The sequence below is a fragment of the Centroberyx affinis genome, unplaced genomic scaffold, assembly GCF_046629955.1.
Source record: "Centroberyx affinis isolate AG114_WGS23_722 - 3 ecotype Tasmania unplaced genomic scaffold, CSIRO-AGI_Caff_v1 ptg004376l_1, whole genome shotgun sequence".
Lineage (NCBI taxonomy): Eukaryota > Metazoa > Chordata > Actinopteri > Beryciformes > Berycidae > Centroberyx > Centroberyx affinis.
Window position 1 is genome coordinate 178,431 of NW_027282069.1, and position 21,570 is coordinate 200,000.

General features: G+C 45.5%; 1 protein-coding gene across 1 annotated transcript in view; it reads left to right on the forward strand.

Moving 5' to 3' along the window:
• Positions 1-7,576: 7,576 nt before the first annotated feature.
• Positions 7,577-21,570, forward strand: part of LOC139664814 (SRC kinase signaling inhibitor 1-like) — a gene marked incomplete at its 3' end in the record, with an annotated part of 22,285 nt that continues 8,291 nt past the window's right edge. Inside the window, 4 exon segments of the mRNA XM_071543786.1 lie at positions 7,577-7,598; positions 8,526-8,875; positions 15,184-15,210; positions 21,331-21,526. Of these exon segments, the coding sequence (XP_071399887.1) occupies positions 8,549-8,875; positions 15,184-15,210; positions 21,331-21,526 (550 nt within the window).

Here is a 21,570-nt window from a genome sequence, read left to right on the forward strand (position 1 = left end):
GTTTGCTTCTCACCCCCCCCCCCCCCTCTCTCTCTCTCTCTTTTTCACTTTCTCTCTCTGACTCTCTCTCTCTGCAACCAAATTAACTTGTTTGCTCATCCGCAGTAATTATTTCATTATAATTAACAGCTGCTTGTCGGGTGTTTTTTGTGTTTTGTTTGGTCAGAATAAATTAATATTTTGGGGTTTGGGAAAGCAATTTTTAAGCTTTAAAGCCCCAATCCAGAATGCTATTGAGAATATAATCAATTGGTACATGCAAAAATGTTCCAACTTTAAGTGAAAGGACTTACCAGTCGAAAACACACTCTTGCCATTTTCATATCCCACTGGAATTCAAAACACAGTCCTATAATTCTTACTTAAAATGTTGCAACAAATACATTTGCATGGAAGCATAACAAACTCCTACAAACAAATACAGTTGCAATGCAAACAAAACATTGGTCGCACTTTATTTGGATGGTCCAATGTTGATACCTAACTTCCAGTAAAGTTACCATAATGTGTCACTAAAAAGTCTACTGAGTTTGAAGTGATACTCATAATAGTATGACAAGCAGACTGTAGATATTCAGACTGGGCTGAATGACACTTCTACTTTTTGTCACCTGATCCAAATAAAGTATTACCAAAATATTTTGCATCTTCAAAACAAATTTAAATTGTACTTAAATGTATTTATCCATCACACACTGTCAGTCCACGGTCTCAAGAGTTCAGTGAATCCATTTAAGTCATTAGACTTAAGAAAAGCCGGTTGGATGGGGTGACCGTGGCGGCGCAGGTGACACTATTCTCCAATTCCGAATTGGGCTTTTAATGCTTTGTTTTGTTGCCGCTTTCATCGCTTGGCTCACTGGCTCAGCAGTGTACTGTGTCGTGCTGCTCCACTGAATCCGTTGAGATTAGCTTAAAAACACACAGTGTGCTCTTTCTCTTCTCGCCCTGTCTCTTCTTTTTTTTTTTCTCTCTCTTGCATGCACACCTGCTGAGACACACGCAACACACACACACACACACACTGGAGCAATACCTGCCTGTGTGACAGAAGCAGGATTAATTTGATCTGTACAGATAAATATTAATGTGGTTGCTATCTTTCTTTGTGCATGCATACTGTTGTTTTTGTGTGCTCAAATGTGAATGTGTGTGCGGATAGGAAGAGGTAACCAGCCCACAGTTCTGGGTTTATAGGGGCACTTTCAGGGTCTAAGTAACACCGAGTGAAATGAGGTAGAGATAAATCAATGCAGCTACTCATTTATCCAGCCAGGTATAGTCTACACAATTACCCTCCTGTCGCCACTCTTTCAGCCACGCTCTGTTTCAGTCCGCATAGAGGGGGCCCACTGTGGTTAATACTGCAGACAACAGGCGGGGGGGGTGTAGTGAATAGTGAGAAAGCCCTTCAACTGGAGGATCTGAATTGGAGCCTCTGTCTCGGCCAGGACCCGCCCTGCTGAAATGTCTTGACGCTGAATCCCTACTGGATCCAGGGGTGCAGTTTTGTTCCCACCCTGTACTCTGTCCTCCCTGTGGAAGGGGCCAGGCAGAAAGAGAATATAATCTAATCAATATTGTATCAGATAATTATTACCAATAATATGGGATGGTCATTTAGCATGTGATTCTGCAGGTAGTTTAAAGAAAAATATTGGAGTAGTTTGCACATTTCTATGTCGAGCTCTGTATGTGTGTGTGTGTGGGTGTGTTTGTATGTGTGTGTCTTGGCTTTGGATACACAGGGCAGTGGGCCAAGCATATTATTACAATGCCCTATACGTGGTTTGTACTGTCAGCAGCAGCGTTCTCACGTTATTATGATGACTCAGCCCTGGAGAGTCCACCGTCTCTGGCGTTCGTGCTCTCAGCGCTTAACGCCCCTATTGTAATTCAGGTGCGCATAATGTTCACAGCATATGAAGCAAAGGTTAGAACCACGAACAGTGAATGAAGAGGTGGGTAAACCCTGAACTGCAGGCGGTCATCACCACAACACCATAAGACGAACCACTACGTCAGCACTTAGGTATTAATCTATGCTTTATTTCCATGAAAACACCCTTTTTTCAAGTAACTTAGATCTGCCAGATGGTACTTACCGGAGTGTATAATATGACTTTATAACATAACAGTTGAAAAAGGTGGGTGAACTGAGTTGTGGTTGATTTACACCGCGTTACGACCCTCACCATGCATGCACCACACGGGTCTTCCACTGAGGCACCCTCCATCTGCGGCTGCCACTCAGTGACGCCCCCTGTGGAGATCAGAGGTCCAGGCCCCGCTGTCAAAGGAGGTGGGGCTCTTTTGAAGTAGCGCTCCACACTCTCTCTGTATGCAGGCCGGCGTGGAGCCCCATCGCTCCCCGAACATCCTGTTTCCCCTCTACCATCTCTTAAACTCTTACTACCTCCGTCTGTCTCCATCTAGCATCTTATTGAAGGTAGCATCCGCCTCCCCTGTGTGGTAAACTGAGCAGCGCTGATGTAATGAGGTGTGGCTGGAGTGTCTTGTTCACACCCAGTGGCAGTAGTGGGCCGACTGACCTGGATCAGCAACAGGCTGTAATTAAGAGGCTTTCTCACCCGCTGTTGGACTGCTGTTATTAGAGAGAAAGACAGCCGGCTGTTACCGGGATGACAAGTGAAACAAGGAGATGCATTATGCTCACTGCCTGTCTCTCTCTCTATTCTCTCTCTCTCTCTCTCTCTCTCTCTCTCTCTCTCTCTCTCTCTCTCTCTCTCTCTCTCTCTCTCTCTCTCTCTCTCTCTCTCTGTATACACTTATACAGCATCTCTTGCATTCAGCCTCCAGTTGGGTGCACACACATTTGTTGTTTCCAGCTACAGCAGGCCCCAGGGAAGGCACCGGGGGGCTGTAACTCGCTCTAATTGTCTGAGTGCAGGCCGTCGAGTATTAACAGGTGCGTCGATGGATCCGCACTACTGACGCAATTTTAACTCGGCTGCCTCCACAGAATTCCCCAGCGTTACCCTGGGAAACAAAGTTTTGGGGGTGGGTGGGTGGGTAGGTGGGAGGGAGAGAGGCAGATGATGGATAGACTGAGGCAGAGGAGAAGGTGAAAAGAGGGGTGCGTCATATGAGATTGTTCTTGTTTTAATGAAAGAGGAGGCGTTCCCATCACCTTGCGGGGAGCAACAGATTGCAGTTGTCTCTGTCAGTTTTGGGTGAGGCAGCCAGGATCCTCCTGATTCTCTCAGCCTATTATCAAGTCCAGCAGCACAGACACGCAGGCTGACCTTCTGCTGATGGCCAGCTCTCTCTGCCCAGCCGTCAATTTCACCCCTTTTAACTCTCCTCTCCTGGCACAGCAGTGCCTCGCAGCACTCAAAGATTACCTTAATGGAGAGACAAAAGTAGAGTGCACATGCCTGCTGGGTTATGTGTCTTTTTACCCAGAGCCTCATCGTTCTAAGTAGAGTGATAGTACAAGCAGCACAACAAGTGAGCATGCTGAAAGACAGAGAAAAGATGGAAACAAAAGTGTCTGTTTCGAGTTGAAAGCACTGGCTATCTATAACAGACTATATTTGCTTGAATGCAAATGTCTGCCTTAGAACATCCGCAGCAGTGAATTTACAGGTCTGTGTGTCAGCTCTAGCCGCCTGTAGGAAGAAAGTCGCTGGCCAGGCACTTGTTCCTGTTGGAGGATTAGTAATTATGCAGCAGGGAAGCTCTTTGTATCAGCGATAACACAGAGAGTCAATAGCCAGCACACAAGCTCGGTTCAGCTTGTTAACCTAACAGGCTTTCTAACTATCCCCATATGCCCGCAGGAAATATGGCCCATAGCTGTCAACTTAGGGTTTAATATATGTGTAACTGCGGTCCCCCAGTTGGTTCTTGTGTTGTGACCTGCAGTGTTTTTAGAGGCCCGATTGGTGGATTTAGGTTATATTTAATTCTGCCATGCCCCTTCTCTCCTCCTGGTTATTTGTTTTAACTGTTCCCACAGGAGCATAGAGTAACACTTGCCAACAGCTGTAGGCCTGGCCGATTGGCTTATTTCCTGTTGCCTGTAGCCTTAATAGATGTGCCGGATTTGCAGTTTGCCGTTTTCACTTATTTCTACTTGATTGTGCCTTTTCCCTCCTTCCTCTCTGGTTAGTATTCAGCTGGTCTATCCACCCTGTGCTGTCACAGCCGGCATCCCACAAGGAGCTCTGCCAAGCTGGCAGTAAATTAGCCTGTGTGCTGGGAGAAGGTATCAGAGGGGAGAGCTTGCCTGGCCTTCCCCACTCCATCTGCGTAAAGACAGGCCCTCTGAGGACAGGGCAACACCTTCTCCATTTAAAAACATGATTTAAAAAAAGCAACAGAAAGAAGTTCCAAAACTGATGTTTCATTCATTGAAACAAAACGGAAGATTTGACAACACTGAAAGATGAGAGGGATAGATGTTTGAATGCTTATTGGTCCAATAACCAGGGAAACATTATAGCCTACCACATGATAATCTAATTGGACTGAGGCAAGGGAACAATGGACAATACAAGTAAATATAAATGAAATGAAACAGAGGCAGCAGGCTTTCCGATGATGTCCGAGATCCCATGTCAGAAACATGCCTATTATCCCTGAATACTTCCTCAATATTTGAAGCTTGCGACAGAGCACAAGCCTTCCTCTCACTCACAGTGACAGGAGACATCAAGCCTCTCTGACACCCTCCACCCACTCTGACCCTCTTGTTTAATATCCCTAAAATATAAGGCTGCCTCTTCCTGCCTCTTCCAAAAATCCATCTGCAGTGTACAGCACACGCCATCCCCCTTTTCCTTGTCACCTCCCCCCTCCCCCTTCTCCTTGCCTTATGCCCATGCATATGATGATCAGGACCTTGTCCTCCAGGTTGAAAGCACAGCTCAAAAGATAGCTGAAAAAAAGAGACCTGCCTGGGATTCAGCTGTGATGATGCAGAATAACATGACTGTGTGCGTTGATAGTTGTCGTGGGTGGGCTGGAAAATGCTGTGCGTCACAGAGAATCTCACTTAACATAAATAACATACATACTGAAGGCAGTGGAGGCCGGTGACTCAAAAAGCGTCAGCACAGGGCTTGGGAATTGCAAGGTAAAATGGTACAGCCCAAAAATCCATGGCTGTTACGTATACTGTACGGGAATACTAAACAATAAAATAAAAAAAAAATGGATTCAGATTCAGGATTCTTTATTGCCATTTGCAACTAGTGCACTGGAAATCGTACACGCTTCCTCTCACAGTATCAAACAAAATATACAATATTATACAATACAATTACACTATATACAGAAGTCCGGGATTATCCTCCCTATATGGATCATCTTCCCTCTATGGACCAGCTTCCTATGACTGTGAAGGAGTGTTCGTTTTGGAGGTGCAGAGAGTCAGTTATGTTCTGCAACAGCTCAGTCTACTTGTATATAAGGCCAGACAAAGACTAAATGGTCATACAATGAGAGTCGGGACTATTTAACCAGGCTGCATTGAATGCTAGAGGTTGTGTTTTTTTTTTTCTGTTTGCACGCAGTAGCTTTTTCTCTACAGGTTATTTGTCTGCCTCCTGTATTTGTCTTGTCTTATCTCTCACTACCTACCACAGCGGACCCTTTTTATTTAGGCGGGTTAATGCTCTTGAATGTGCCCTCTATCTTGGTGGTGCAGCTGAGGCCTCATTGGCTGGGCTCAGAGATCTTATCCGCTCTGATTGCAGGCTCCCGCTGTCATTCAGGTCCTCTATTATTTAGCTGACCAACATGCCGCACCTTTTCCAGGGGGCTCTGCATCTTTGTAGTTGCAATTTGGCTCGCTGCAGACCCAGACTTGCTGACAGACATTGCTTTCTCATGATAAAGTATTCACCAGAAATCCGCCCCATCATGGCTCTTTTATGTAGGTTTAAATGGTGCTGGCGGTGCGTGGGCTAGCACAGATTGTTTTGGCTGTCAGGGTTATTGTCTGCCAGCTCATGTGGAAATATATTGGCTGTGAATGACAAGTAAAGATGAATAACCTGTTCCCATTTTCTATTCTTATTCTCCTGCCCACACAACTCTTAGCTTGCTGTGTTCAATATGAGTGCTTTGTGTACAGCTTTGCAAAGTATATAAATCCACCAACTGCAGTTTGAAAAGTTTTTAGGCTCCACTCCAAACCAGTGGTATGGAGAGCTGCAGGATATAGCAAAATTGAATTCAGTTCTTTTGCCAATTCTTTTGCCAATTGAATTCAGTTATTTTGCCAGTTGCTAGCAAGCCATTAGCTTGACTACCATTTTGGACTCTGTTAGGACTTTAGGTTGAGATCTATGAATGTTGAAGTGAAAGTAATGGTAGTTTTGTGCTGATGCAGTGATTTTTTTTTTTTTGCATTGTGTGGGTCTAGAGGCAGCATAGCCTAGTCAGCCTTTCACTGTTGTTGTGGATGCTCAGTCATAATAATAGGCCATGGTACATAGGCCCAGATTGGCCAGGCATTGTAATGGGGCCCTAGAGTCGGATCCTTGTTAGCTGATGCACAATAAGCTCCAGTCTAATGAAGTGTAAACCGGAGATCTGGGAGGCTGAGGAGGGGCCAGATGAATACGTCCAATGGCCTTGTTCTGCGGCAGATTGCTCAATGCTAATGCTATTAGCCAGGAGGTCAGTCCGTTTAGCCTCACCCCCGGTCAGTCTATCAGCACTTCATAACGTGGTGCATGTAAGGGCAGGGTGTTAAAACGGCTAATCACACTTGTGTGCGATATCGCTCAGAGAACGAATGGCGAGAGAGAGATGGGTTCACAACACACACGCAGCTTCATTGCTGCTACATTGGAATGATCACAGACCTTCTGCCCCTAACAGCCTTCCTCTGTGTTATCGGTTGTTCACCGGAGTGCGTTGTAGCTCTGGTCTTTTGGGGCTTCCATCTGGCCAGCTTCCTCCTGTCTTCCTCTATGTTCATTAACAATCCATTTCTTGCTCCTGCCCCGAGGAGCCTTCTTCTGCTGCTCATTCACTCTCAGCTCATCCTAACGATGCTGATGAGCCTTTAATGTACAGATGGTCCACTTCATTCAGCCCTGTTAAGCCTCAGCACTTTTTATGCTTTTAGTTCAATCAGTGTTTTTTTTACTGCTCATATCTGAATTGATTCTTTTTCTACCTGCTTGAAATCCGAAGTTAACTGGGAGTTAATTTGCCATTTGTTCAAATGGGATCAATGGGTATTCTGATTTTATTTAAATTTAAAGGAACATTGTCTATGAACAATTTTTGTTGTCTATGAGCCATTTTTTTGTTGAAAGCACATTGAACATTTTCAAATACACTTTTACCATTCCATAATGTATTGTAAGACACTATTAACATTCATAGCAAACCACTGCCCCATGTATAAACCTTTATGAATACATTATAATGCATATATAATGCATTAACCAACAGTGATTCACAGAAAGTGTTATCATTTAATGATAGCTCTGTTCTGGTGGGCATGTGACAGTGTCCTGGTGTGTTTGCCGGCACATGTCTGTGCACAAACACACAAATTAACCCTGGGCATGTTTCTCTTCTAGCCAACGCCGGGGCCTGTTTTCCTAAGCAAGGTAACTCAATGGGCGAATGGCTCCCCAATGTGTTCTCACGCTTTAAGTTCATTCGTTTTCCTGTCACACATTTTTCGTGTAACCATACTGTCTCCTCCCAGCTGTCCCCCTTCCCTCCCTGTGTGCCCTCCTCCTTGGGCTGTGTTGTCTGTGTCAGTTAGAGGGCTGATAAAAGGCCAAGGGCTGTCAGAGTGACGTGCCTCCTTAAGGCCGGTCCGCAGCATCAGTAACCTCCAGACGTGAGACAGAAAGAATATGCAGAGAGCACAGGGGAGGGTGACAAGGGATGGAGGGAATGCTCAGATAGATGGAAAAGAGTTGGTGAGGGAATAAGAGAACCAGGACAGGAATGAGAAGGAAGGTGTTTGTTCGTGTTCCCACCTGACTTTCAATCACCTCGACTTTTCAGGGTTTTTTTTTTTTTTTTTAATATCTGTGCTTCCTCAGAAAACGATGAAAGCCATTTTAGATGACAAACAGGCATATAGCAATGGAATATCCAACAAGACAAAATTCAGCTTGAGTCTTTTCCCTTGATCTATTGCAGAAGCGTTTTACTTTTCTCATTTTTCTTCCCCTCAGAACTTGAGATCAATAATTCTGCAGGGAACTACTTTTTTTCGCCTCTGTCCTGGTGGCAAATAGTCTAACATTCCATTCCGATTCCATCTCTCTCTCTATCACTCTTTCTCTCTCTCTTGCTCTTCCACTCTCTCTCTCTCTCCTGTCCCCTCCTCGCCTTATTTTTTCCACTCTCTCTCCTCCGCTGTTTGTTCCCACCTACGTGTGCCTGCTGTGTGTTTGTATGTCTGTGTCTGCACGCTCGTGTGGGTGATGATTCACCTCCTCCTTGCCCACTTTCCACCCCCACCTCGCCACCCCTTCCTCCTTCCTTCCCTTCATTCTCCCTCCATCCTCGTTCCTCAGATCCCGAGCGCGGTGGCGGTCACATGATCTCGACGGATGACCTGGAGTACCCGCGGGAGTACCGGACGCTGGGGAACGGCACGCGGCGCTTCTCCAACGTGGGGCTGGTGCACACGTCGGAGCACCGCCACACCGTCATTGCCGCCCAGAGCCTGGAGGCCCTGACCAACCTGCACAAGGCCGACATGGAGCGCAAGAGGGACGCCTTCATGGATCACCTGAAGAGCAAGTACCAGCAGCAGCAGCAGCAGCTGCAGCACCCGCACCACAGCCCCCACCACAACCCGCCGTCGCCCTCACCCTCCCACGCCAGCATGAGGGGAACCTCGGAGCGATCTGCACGAGAACAGGTACATGGCACGCCGCCTCATGACGATTTGTTTTCCTTGAGCAGAATTGTGTGCACTGGCAAAATGTGCTACATGTAACATTTTTTTCACATTTTTGTCAATGTCAAATTAATGGTTATATCTTGGTATAATTACAAATCAGTGTTATTGTTAGTGCAAGTGTTTCCTAAAATTAAGACCACAATTCTTATAGACCTTTTTGCCTCATGTTGCAAAGAGTATATGTTGCCACTTCTCATCCTCCTCCCTTCTTTGCTCTTTTGCTTTACGGAAGAGTATAAACATGTTGGAGGGGATTCTCCATCAGCCTTTCACCTGTTCCACCATCCACAATTGTTAGGAACCCTGAAAGCTTTAGCTCTGTTTGCTTTGGAAGAACAGCGTGCTCTTCCCGTTTTGTGCCGTAAAGCAATTTCTCTTTGTACCATAAAGCAATCTCGCAGAATCTGACTGGGTGTCACATAAAGTAATGCAGTGTACAGGCCGGTAGAGGCTGCCGATCTACTTGTTGATGGTCTTGTTTGTTTACAGTATTATACTAATGTCTCAAAATGAATGTGGTAATGATTTATTGATGTTAAAATGTTACAAGTAATTTAACCTGTACTTGAACAGATTAGTTCCACTGAGATTAAGAATCTCTTTCAGTGGAGACCTGGCCAAGAAAGCAGCATCAAGATAAAAACAATATCCATGACTTGCAGTGAGGTCAGTGTTTTGATGACACCACCATATTGACTCCCAAACAGTGCTCCATTAAAAGCACACACTATGCAACAAGTGACCATGAACAAGCAAACGTCTCCACTGATTTCATAAGACACTCTGCCACCAACATCACTGACACCAGTCATGTCTGCAGATAAACTCCCCGATCTGTTGTTTCATGATATTTACAAACCTGCTACTTTATTCACAACCTGTCTCCGTATTCTAGTGAACCCCTAAGGCTTACAAAAGTACTGATGCATTTTGGTAATTCACTTCAGGGTGGGTGAAACTATCCAAAAATACTTAATATTAAAGAGAAAAAGTTGTTCCTGATTACCGGGGTAAGATAATGTTTATAAATTGTTCCTACTGTGTCACGTCTCTCTTTATCAGTGGGCAAACAATGAAATTTCATTTTAAATTTCCTCCATCCCAACAGGATTATTACAACCAACGGCACAACATATGTCAGGCATTTTAATTACTACCAAGTAAAGTGTGTTGTTTCATAAAATAGCAACAATACGCGTATTCTCTCACTAACTGTCAACATTTGTTTTGGGAGTCAAATTGGGGTTCAATATGGCAACGTCAGCAAAACAGTGACGTCACTGCAAGTCATAGACAGAAAGAAGGGCACTTTGCATACACGCTCTGTTTTCCACTGCATGGTGTGGGTGGAGTCATATATAGCCAGGCAACAAACATCTCTCGGTCTTTGTCAGATAACGGTCCAGGGTGAAAGCGGTATAGATGAAGCATGGTGCTCATTCAGATGATTGAGGGAGAGAGAATACATGAGAGAAAGATGTCAGGTGGCCTTTGTATCTGATTGTTAGAGGTCTTCATTAAACTGTCACACCCCAGCATCTCTCCCTTTTCTCTGCTGGCACTTTAGTCACCGTGCCTGCAGACCGTCAGATAGAGGGGCAAGGCTGGCGCCATTCAGGCATGAAGGAAAGCACACACTCTCACACACACACACACACACACTCTCACACACACACACACACACACAAACATGCGCCAATGCAGTTCCTTGGAACACTTGGAGATAAAATGTTTTTCCTTTTCTCTTCATCACTCCATCAATCTCTTTCTCCCTTCCAATCTAGTTTATGCTTCATCAGCTATTTCACAATTTGCACCTCTGTTTTGCCGTACCTATTTCACAACCTTGTGATCCTTCTCTCTCTCACACACACACACACACACACACACACACACACACACACACACTCACTCACTCACACACTTCACACTCTCTCTCTCTTCCTCGTCGTCTGTTTGTGTGAACACTGCTGCTGTGTGTGTAAAAACGGTAAATCCAATGTAATCACACGACAGAGAAGCGCATCAAGGGAGATAGGAGAGAATGAAAGGGAGAGAGAGAGAGAGAAAAGGGGAGGGCGGGTGAAAGACAGGTGGAGTCCATAGTTGCCGTGGCAACCACTCCCATATATGGCAAGTGGGGATATCACATTGCAAAGGTCAGGCTGTAGAGAAGGAGGAATTGTGGAACAAGGAAGACACAAGAGAGGGAGAAAGAACGTCAGAAGGCAAAAAAAAAAAAAAAAAAAAAGGCGGCAGAGAAATAGTACAAATCCTAAAGTGACAGGGCATTTTCGTTGCACGGGGGAGGAAGCAGCAAAGCCGAGGATTCCTTGTCATCTCCTGGCTGTGCAGCCGGCTTGGCTCGAGCATGGACAGCGGGGAAGGAGGGGGATGGAGCTGGGGAGGAGCACAGCAGCCAGTCAAACAGCCCGCTAGTCAATTAGCCAGCACCAGCAGGAGCCAGCCACCCATCTGCGAAGGAGTTAACCGGCTGGTGTTGTAATGAATTAAATAAAGAGTTTCCGCCGCATGTGCTACTGGGGAGCGAGAAAGAGAGAGAGAGAGAGAGAAAGGGAGAGAGAGGGACAGAGGGAGGGAGAGGTAGAGAAGCAGAGGGAGGGAGAGACTGGCAAAAACGCTATGAGGATTCGCTGCACCTGACGGACAGCCTGGGATGACTGGAGTGCTGGACAGGCACAGGTGCACTGCAGGTGAGACGGGACTGGAAGCTGGAGGCTGGAATCTGGAGGCGATTTTAGAGAGGTGTGTGTGTATGTGAGAGGCTGTGCCAGCTGGGATTAGATTCCACGCCTGGTGTGTTTGTTGTGGTTGTGGTTGTTGTGGTGACCGTGTGCATATGCTCAGCAGGCAGAAGCCCAGGCTAGACAAGGCTTGAGTGTACGATACTGTGACACCGTTTCCGGCTCTGTGAGTGTGCGTGTGTCTGTCTGTGTGAGTGTTGATTTGCCATGCAGGTTAGCGTGGGTGTTTAAGAGAGAGAGAAATAGCGGTAACGCTGAGACGTAAACTGGACCTGAGACGGATCGAGGGAAGAGAGTAAGAGTGATTGAGGTTGGGGAGGGGAGAGGGGCGGGGGGAAGCGGAGAGGATGACGGCATGAGAAGGAGAAAGGGGATGGATGGAGGAGGGGTGCGGGAGGAGGAGAGTGCAGCCTGCTTTACATGCAGGTCAGGTAATGCAGCTTTCCACTCTGTGAGGCTCCGTCCTTCTGTCGGAGCCCCTGCGGCCAACTCCTGCACAGGAGGAGGGGGAGTGGGTGCACGTACGCATGCATGTGCGCAAATATATGTACATGGGTGTGTGCACTTGGCATCACCGTAGGCGTGCAGTCAGGAATGCATTTAGCCCTTCAGCCCCAGGTCTAATCTGATACACATCTGTAACTCTCTCTCTCCCTGGGGTTCATTCACATAATGTAATTCAACAGGAGGGTTTGTTAGAAATGACAAGACGCCCATTCAGCTAAATAGTTAGAGCCTCAGCAGGAGTTTCATGTACCATCTGGTTTCCATGGTTGAATGGGTGACCATGATAATCATTAGGCTGACGGATAGACCTGTGGGTTTCTAGGGATGAAGCAATGTATTGTATATGGATGTAGATCAATGCTTCTAGCACTTCAAGGAATGCATTGATTGCATTGATTATGGCCAGGATGTAGAATTGTCAAGGGGAAATGATATACCCATATGCTGTACTGTATAATACTGAGATGGATGATGGTAAATCAAGGCCAAAGCAAGTCCTGGGCAATGAGCTGTAGATTGTTCACGCTGACTTCAAGATCAGTGAGTTGTATATGCAGCCTAACTGTGTTGCTACACTGTTAGTGCCCTCTCCAATTCGCTCTCCCAGCCTCCCAGTGCAGTATTTACAACTCAAAGTCCAAATCAGTATATCTGCGTCTGTCAGTGGAGCAACAGTTAAAACAACACGAGGAGAAGAATGTGTTTACTTTAACTGAGAACTGTGAATAGGCCTCATTAAAGCGACAAACAGAAAAACACACACACAGACGGACACGTAAGACCACAAATCACTTCTGCACCATTAAAGCAAGCCCTCAGAGTCATTTTGCTTCGCGGGAAAACAAAATCATTAACGTTGTCTGAACAAGGGAACAGCAATTATTTATGACGCGGCAACGGTGCCCCTGGGCCACTGTCAGTTCGGGGCTGTCAAGGGCGAACCCACAGCCCCGGCTACACTGAATGGATGATTGACACATGATCAGGTAGACAGAGAGACCTTGTGTATTATCTTAACCTGACCTACTTTACACATGGCCTCACACCCCCGAGTCTGACTGACTGACAAGAAGCTTTTTGCTCACTCACTGCCTTCAGAATTGGGAGCTGCGGTATAGTATATAACATCCTTTTATACATCCAAATGAAATAAGAGCAACTAAGAGATAGGAATTCTTCTCAGTGTCACATCAAAGAGCTGCCTTGTAATAATAATCGTTCTGACGTTGGTAAAAAAAAAAAAAATCTGGCGCTATGGGAAGAAGGGAGCGTGGGTTGAGCTTGCTCTCCGTATCAGTTTGAGTCCCACTTGTCACAGCGCCAGCAAAGCTAGGCGCTCCGTGATATACTCTCTATACTCTCTTTTCTAACAATTAAGATTGCAGAGTGCATACCTCATTGCTTCATCGGCCAAATATTGCTTTAGCCGGACAAATACGTAGTATAGTATATTAGTGTAGTGGACCACTGCCTGTTATATGAAATCTCGAACTGTTTCTGCTGACTTAGTCCAGGCATTGCTGCGGATGTCTGTGTCGTCACTGCCCCTTCGTCACAGCTCAGTCTGTTCCTGGAGAGGAAACATCAGCTCCTTGGATTAGCGTAATTATATAAGGGGTCTATCTGTGTGCTGCTTTATTGAGACCAAGCCACTTATACTGGAGATAGAGAGAGGAAGAGAGAGAGAGAGAAAGAGATAGAGAAGCACCACGTGAAAAAAAAATGGCATCAGGGCCATGTGAGGGAACATTAAGTGAAAGATTAGATAACAAGAAGGTAATAATCAGTTGAAAATGTTCTCTCTGATGCCAGATTACAGAAATAATCTATGCCTTTGTTGAGACGATATTAAAATGGAAGGCCGATAATGAAAAAGCAGCAACTATCATAAATCAAACCTTGCCTGTCACCTTTTTTTTTTTTTTTTTTTTTTTTTTTTTTATTATCCTTGTGCCAGGAGAGTAATGTGGTTTCTGCAGAAGGGAGGGTGAATGGACTGAAAATTGCCTGCAGATAAGAATAAGAACTAGAATAAAAGTTTGGATTAGAATTAAAATTCATGAACTCTACCCAATCTTTTTTTAATTTCCATGTCATTTTGAGGTATTTCTGGGCCATCGGTGGCTTGGCCCGGTTTTGACTGTGGGGTAATTATGTTTTAATGGAAAGCTCACTTCCTGAGGCCTCAACCAACATGTGAGCACCTTTTCATTCGTGGCAGAGCAGAGGGGAGGGCAAACCGATAGAGCAGAGATACAGCGCGGTGTGGAGAAAATAAGCAGGTGAGGTGCCGAATTGCAGATGAAAAGAGAGCAGCAGGTGTATCGAGAGTGAGAGAGACAGCAGAGAGAGAGAGAGGAGGAGGAGATGTGGAGTCCGTCTGGCCGTGACGGAGAAGTCTGGGAGACAGGCCAACGTCGGAACAACAGAGTGGGCTGCTGTTTAACTCAATTTCACTCTTTTCATTTCCTTCATTTCCATTACAGCCAAACAGCTCGATCTCGTTTCAGGTACGCTGCAACCTGACGCCCGCAGAACACAGCCGCCCCCTGCATTGACACCAATCAAACGTAATGATTATAGTTCAGATTGTCACATTTGAAGAAGCCCTCACAAGTATTAATGGGTTTCATGAAGAGCTTGTCAGAAGAGGAACAGATTACACCAAAACCATTGGGGTATTGTAGCTTATAATGCTGAGGGCATGTTCATATTTTCTCACTTCGACTTGTGGAAATGGAAAATGATGTGGTTCTTCATACATGGAAAAGCATTTGATTTTGTGTCACGGGCCCACGGTCGGCCTCTATCTCCTCTCCTAGTCTTCTTTTTCCCATCTGTCCCGCTGCCCCACCTGTCACCATTTTTTATTTTTTTGCCATGGCTGCTTTTTGTCAGTGAAGTTGATTTGCCATTATTGGAGAGGTGAATGTCTAACTTTTCTCGTTCTGCTTCTCTCCCTTCCTTCTTTTGTCCTTCACCTAACTCACACAGCAACAGCCCAACTACTGGAGCTTTAAGGTCAGTGCTGCATGTCAAAGTGTCTCTGTGAGTTTGTCATCCTCCTGTCCATTGTGTGTGTATGTGTGTGTGTGTGTGTGTGTGTGTGTGTGTGTGTGTGTGAGTGCGCTCCTGTCTATCACTTCACATTCCTCGGGCATCATCAGCCTATCTCCCTGATTCCCCTGGCTCCTGCAGCCTTCTGCCCGCTGCACCGTTGGCACCCAGCTCAGTTGGCATCTCTAGGGTCCTGAGGGGTGTGTGGGCGGAGGGTGGGGGGTTGGGGGTGTGGGGGGGCGCGACAGCTTAAACTGCTCAAGCTCCATTTAATCTGCAGGAGACGATTCTCTCGGGATTTATGATACCTCAGTCAGCTAGCACTAATGGCTAGCAGCCATGTGACCTTGCTGAAGTATTACTCAGACTGACTGAGACATTAAGAAGACATTTCAGACATGTCGCTGAGGCATTACTGAAATAATGCTTTGACATTAGCACAGAGGCTTGAGTCATGGCCAGGCTGCTGAATGTGTATTATTCAGTTGTAAGTTGTATGGAGAGGAAATATGGGTTGTTTATATTGGAGCAGGCCAGCATCAAGATATATTGAGAGTACATATAATTTGTGCTGAATTTAAATTGTGTTTAGCGTATTTGTTAGCTGGCATGCTTTACAATGTGTGTGACTTCTTTGGTAGATTATACTTCATGAAGGCAGGCTGGAAGATGTGCTATCTATTTAACTTCCAGTTGTCTGTGAATGTGTGTGGAGCTTATCTGTGGTGTAGTCTTGCCTGAATCCCAGCTCGCAATATCATTTAGATGGGGTGGAAATGTCACTGAACATCAATAGCCGTATTCCCTGACCCATGTGGTAGGCTAAGCAATTTATCCCATAGCCCTGTAATTACATTACCATCAAATAAGTGTGAAATGAAATAGAATTTGGAGCCTCTTCACCTGCATACATCTATTAAACCTCCAAAAAATTATGTTAGGTTTGGCACTTGCGCGCGACACATACCTCGGTCTTGCAACACTTTTTACTTTGAAATTATGTAGGACTCTCAATCGGGTACCAAAACCTTGCTGTAATGTGAATATGGAAAATTTAAACATCAAACAAATGCATAACATGCACGTTATGCATTCGTTTGATGTTTAAAGCTTCATTTGATCCGAAAAAACTGATCATGCTGCTGGTCTCTTTCAAGGCAATAACTTTCTAAACACATGTTTCTGATTGTGGTGCATTGCACTGCCTAGTATAGTAAGTTGCTATCTGTCAGTTTATGTGGCTGTGCAGCAACCAAAAAAATTAATTAAGCGAGGTGGCTTAATGACAGCAGTGAGAGTGGGAGTCTGAATTTATTTATTGGCTGCACAAGGCGCTGTAGAGGTAACAAAACGTAGAATGAAACAACCAAACAGTCTTCTTGAGTGGCAACAGATCTACGGTAACCAGTCAGCTATTTGCTTTCATTACACACACTGTGTTGACACACTTTATGTTGACACTTCATCCTCCAATCCAAGTGGTACTGTGAGATGCAGTTGCCCAGTTTTCTTCATTTCACATGAAAGCTTCATCAAAACTCGTTCTCACTCCCTCTTCCAACCAGCTCTAATCTGAAGGTAACTGTTTTCCTTGGTTCCCCTGCCTGCTGAAATTAAACACTAATGAACCTACCATCAGGAAATGTGCTACTCTCATTTTTTTCACTTGTGAGAAAATATTTATTTCACCGATTTGATTAAGTTGTTGCATATACTTACAACCGTACGGAAACGGGTATCGCTTTATAATCTTACTGACTACAATTACAGATATTGGAGAAGGAACTGTGCGCAGTTAAATGACAGATGAGAATATGTGGTAAAAACGTAGATGTGAAGTGTAGGTACCTGCCATGCTTTGGGGCTTCTGTTTTTGTTGGTCTGCCGTTTTCTCCCATCCATCAGAAAGGACGACCACCACGATCTCAGCCATCATCCCCCTTCCCCAGGAGCACGCCATTTTCCTCACTCTCCCTCCGAGCAAGCCGATCGCATCAGCGAACAATCCACAGCAATTTGGCAGAGCAATTTTTTCCATGCATTGATGACTCCAGTATTATAAAGAGACAGGGCTCAAGGGGGTTTGGGGGGTGGGGGGGTTGTGGGACAAGGCAGAAGATTGGCCTGAGAGTTTGAAGGATGGAGAGAAATAATGATAGAGGGGAAGAGCAAATGAGAGACAAACGGATGTGAGAGACGGATTGATTCGGGGAGCTATTTTCCCCTCTCCATTTTCTGAGAGGGAGAGCTTGTGTGCACTATGTCTTTATGGTGAAAAGGCAGCCGAGCTGGATAGAGAGAGGCACCGAGAATAAAGCTGCTCAAACGCTGACAGCAACAACAGAAGCAAGACACCTGGGCAGCGCTTTGGCCACTGCCACCTGAGACTGAGGCAGAAACAGTGTGTTCACACAAAGCGTCTCAGCAGGAATCAGAAGCAAGTTTTGAGAACGGTGGAAATAGACATGTGAGTGACAGTGGATGGAAAGCCAGGCGAGAAATACTGGAGGCAAAGACAGACAAGGCTATGAGGAAGGGAAAAACATCTTTAGGAGGAGAAATGAAAAGAAAAGCTGAAGAAAGGGAGGGTGGAAGGTGAGCGGAAGAGGTGTGAGGATTGTAATATTAACCACTTAACACCTGTCTCTCGAGTAATACCCTGGAGCGAAGCACTCCATTCTCATATCACACGCATCAAGCTGTCTTTGAAATTTCTTTCACTAACAAATATTCTCTCACTCAAGCCCAGAAGAACAACAACAACAGCATGATTACACTAGGGGAGAGGAGGGAAAAGAAGAGCCGAGCAGCAGCCATAATGTGATCAACCACTAGTGGACTTTAGGGCTTTAACCTTTATCTTTACTCCTAAACTCAAACCGAGACAGTTACTGGCTCGCTGGAGTACTTTTACAGCAGCTTGATTCATGTCGTTCTCTCTTTTTCTCTTTGTGTTTCAAAATGAAAACTGGCAGCTTAAATTTGCCTTGCTTCTTGGCAAACATATTGCACATACCTCACAGAACGTGACTTGAGCCCTTTTCTAAAATGTTCACCGATAAGTTTGGCATACGCTTGATCCACCAAGCATCGCTTACAGTGTTTCAATAATATGTCCACTTTTAAAACAAATTGTCCTGTTATTCCTTTCCATCTTCTTCCACTGAAATATACTGCGGGGGGTGGCAGCGAGCAGTGCAAATCAATTTTAAAAGTTGACATTTTGTTGAAGTAAGTGCCAAATAAAGTCTGCCATTTTTATTCTGCGTATACTGTGAGGTACGTACTGTATATACTGTAGGTTTGCCGACTAAGCAAGGTAACACTGAAGTGTTAGTTGAGTTTGATGTGATGTCCTCTCCCAAATAGAGGAAGAAAGAGAGAATGCCATACACCAGGGCTGCTATTACCCTGACCTTAATACAGAGTTGCCCTGTGTGTAAGTGTGTGCGCGGGTACACGAAACAAGAAAAGACATAGTGGGAGGTTGCGTAGGGTTTAATGCAGTTTGTAGCCTAAGGTGTGTTTGAGGCTGCTGTGTCCCGCTTTCCTTTCGAGTCGTTCCTGTTCCTTGTAAGATCATCTTGTTCCCCCCTTGTTCCGCTCTTCCGCCGTGTCCTTATAACAGTGTAGAGTTCTCACAGTAATTGAGGGCTGTTGAGAAAGTCTGGATTGATGGCTCCAGAAGAAAAGATCGAGGTGGGGGGGGGGGCTGCAGAGGAAAGCGAAGGAGGTGGAACCAGTTTTTCCTCAAAGGAGAGACTGTCAGCACCGCCATGTCTAACACTGCCATGCCTAGCACACTGCATCATGACCAGATGGTGTATTCACTTATTATACTTACACAGCAAAATGATTACAGAAAGATGTCTTCACTTTTCATATCACTTTACACAATCTTGGCATACATGGCATAAGCAAGAACATGGAATTCAATGTTGGGTTTGAGCTTGTTTTTTTTTGTTTTTTTTGTTTTTTTAACTTTTATTCAACCATGCTGTCATTATGCAACAGCCTAAGTAAGGTTACACACATTCATACGTCAGGGGTTCATTGTCTTGTTCAACGGCATATTGATAGTAGTTGTTGAGAGTGAAGAGAGCATTGCTCATTCACTTCCCCCACATTGATTTTCTCAGTCGGGTCCTGGGATTTGAACTGGTGTATTTCCAGTCACAAAAGCGCTTCACCAACCTCCAGGCTGCCGACAACCCCGACAGACTGTGCAGACACTGTGAGAAGAGCTCAGTTATGCAGCACGGTATTCTCAATTCCCTTTCCTTTTCTCAAAAAGCTCCAACCAGGGTAACTAGCCTTGAAATAATATTCTCAAATGCACCAGTAGAATGACTCATGATTTCTAAACTAAAAAATTGCTCTCTACTTCTTTCACAGCAGCGCAGAAAAAAGGACAGCTACTCTCAAGGAAAAAAAGCAACCCCTTGACGTGTTTTAGACATGATGGCCTTTTCAGTCACTCCCATTCATCTCATGTAGACTGCTACTGCATTCATATGCTGAGTCAAACTGCGGGCTTTGCTTTTACCTAGTATGTATGTCCTCAGTGTATCTACCCCCTAACGCTTCGCCTGTCCCACTCGAGCTGGCCAGGATATGACATACTGCAGTATGTGTCACTTGGCTGTGGTGTGGCTGTTGCTGTGTGCCCCTCTGTGGTGCTATTGGCTGTGTTGTTGTTCAGTGTGGTCACAGCTTAGATAAATGACCCCATTAGAGAGCACAGAGGGGGTTATCTGTCAGCATCACCGTCTCCCTGCGTGCTCAGACACTGTCTGCCACCACTATCAGTGGACACCACCACTATCATTCTGTGATTCTGTGGGTGTGTGTGACTGAATTATGTATGGTACTAGCGACAGAAAAAATGTGCATTGTAAAACAGATAGTTCTGATCCTCAGTTCTGATTGGCTGAGACGTGTTCGAAGCTGTTGCACACCTGTGACCGCATAACGGTTAATTTAAATATTAATGCACTAACCATGAATCTCCACTGATACTGCTACTTATGTGTTGCTTAGCAACTATGAAGTTTAGCTACTGTTCACTCTAAAGCATGGCCTATGGGCTTATTGCTTAATTAACAAAATCGTAAATGTCTCTGGATGTATGAGTGTGTTATGTGCAGCATCATGTGTTTGTTTATGAAGAAAACCGAACAGCTCACCGCTGAGAGTTGATGAGCACAGTGATGGCCCTCTGTGTGGCTTCTGTCTAACATTAACTAAATACTGCATTAATGACAGCCACAGTAAACACATGCTGAAATCTGACTAAGGCAGAGAAGGAGAGAGAAAAAGAAAAAAAATAGGTTGTGTTGTACTTGGTGCAAGGAGGAGGAGATGGGCACAGCCACTGCACTGTGGCTACGGATGTGTCTGCCTCTGCCATCCAAACAGTCATCAGACAGCATTCTGGGAGCTCATTACAGCAGTCTCTGAGCTGGAGGAGACGCTGCAGTGGTGGGGGATCGGGGAGTCAGTTCACTGAGCTCAGCCCCAGCTGCAGCAACAGTCATTCAGGAAGAGATGCCTGGGCACAGGCCAGCAGGATAAGCCCACAGTGACAGCCCGGGATTTGCATGAGCTTCTCCTCCCATCCCACAAACACTCATTTAAAGTTCGGAACAGCACAGGGACAAGAGTTTGGATGAGGGCATGTGGGAGATGTGCAAAGTCAAGCAAACATGACACAACTTATGCTAAGCTGAAATACAGACTCCGGCTTAATTTTTTTCCCCTACCCACCTCAGGTTATTCAGGAAGACTGATGCCCTGAGGTGCTGTGCTATTTGAGTACACCCGAACTTGGGTTTTTCTTTTGCAGCATTCAACTGATGTCAGATACTGTGACGCTAGTAATTGCTGGTGAATCAGTGGTAGCTAAACCATTGTGAAGGTCTCGTTAATCTTGTTACGTGGTTTCATTGTGCGGTGTCTCATTGTGTGTTCACTGTCTCTTCCACTCTGTCTTACTCCATCGACCCCGTCCAATCCGTTCTCCCTGCCTCTCTCTTACCTCTCAATGAATAACTGTGTGTCTCCATGTGTCTACTTCTCCTCCAGAGCCGCAGTCCACGGCACTCCCAGTCTACCCAGTCTGGGCTCGCCGACCAGGCCGCCAAGCTCTCGTTTGCCTCCGCTGAATCCTTGGAGACCATGTCAGAAGCTGACATCCCCCTAGGGTTCAACCGGATGAACCGATTTCGCCAGAGCCTCCCGCTGTCCCGCTCTGCCAGCCAGAACAAGCTGCGATCACCAGGTTAAGACCAACCTATACATCGACACACTGAAAACAATGCTTAA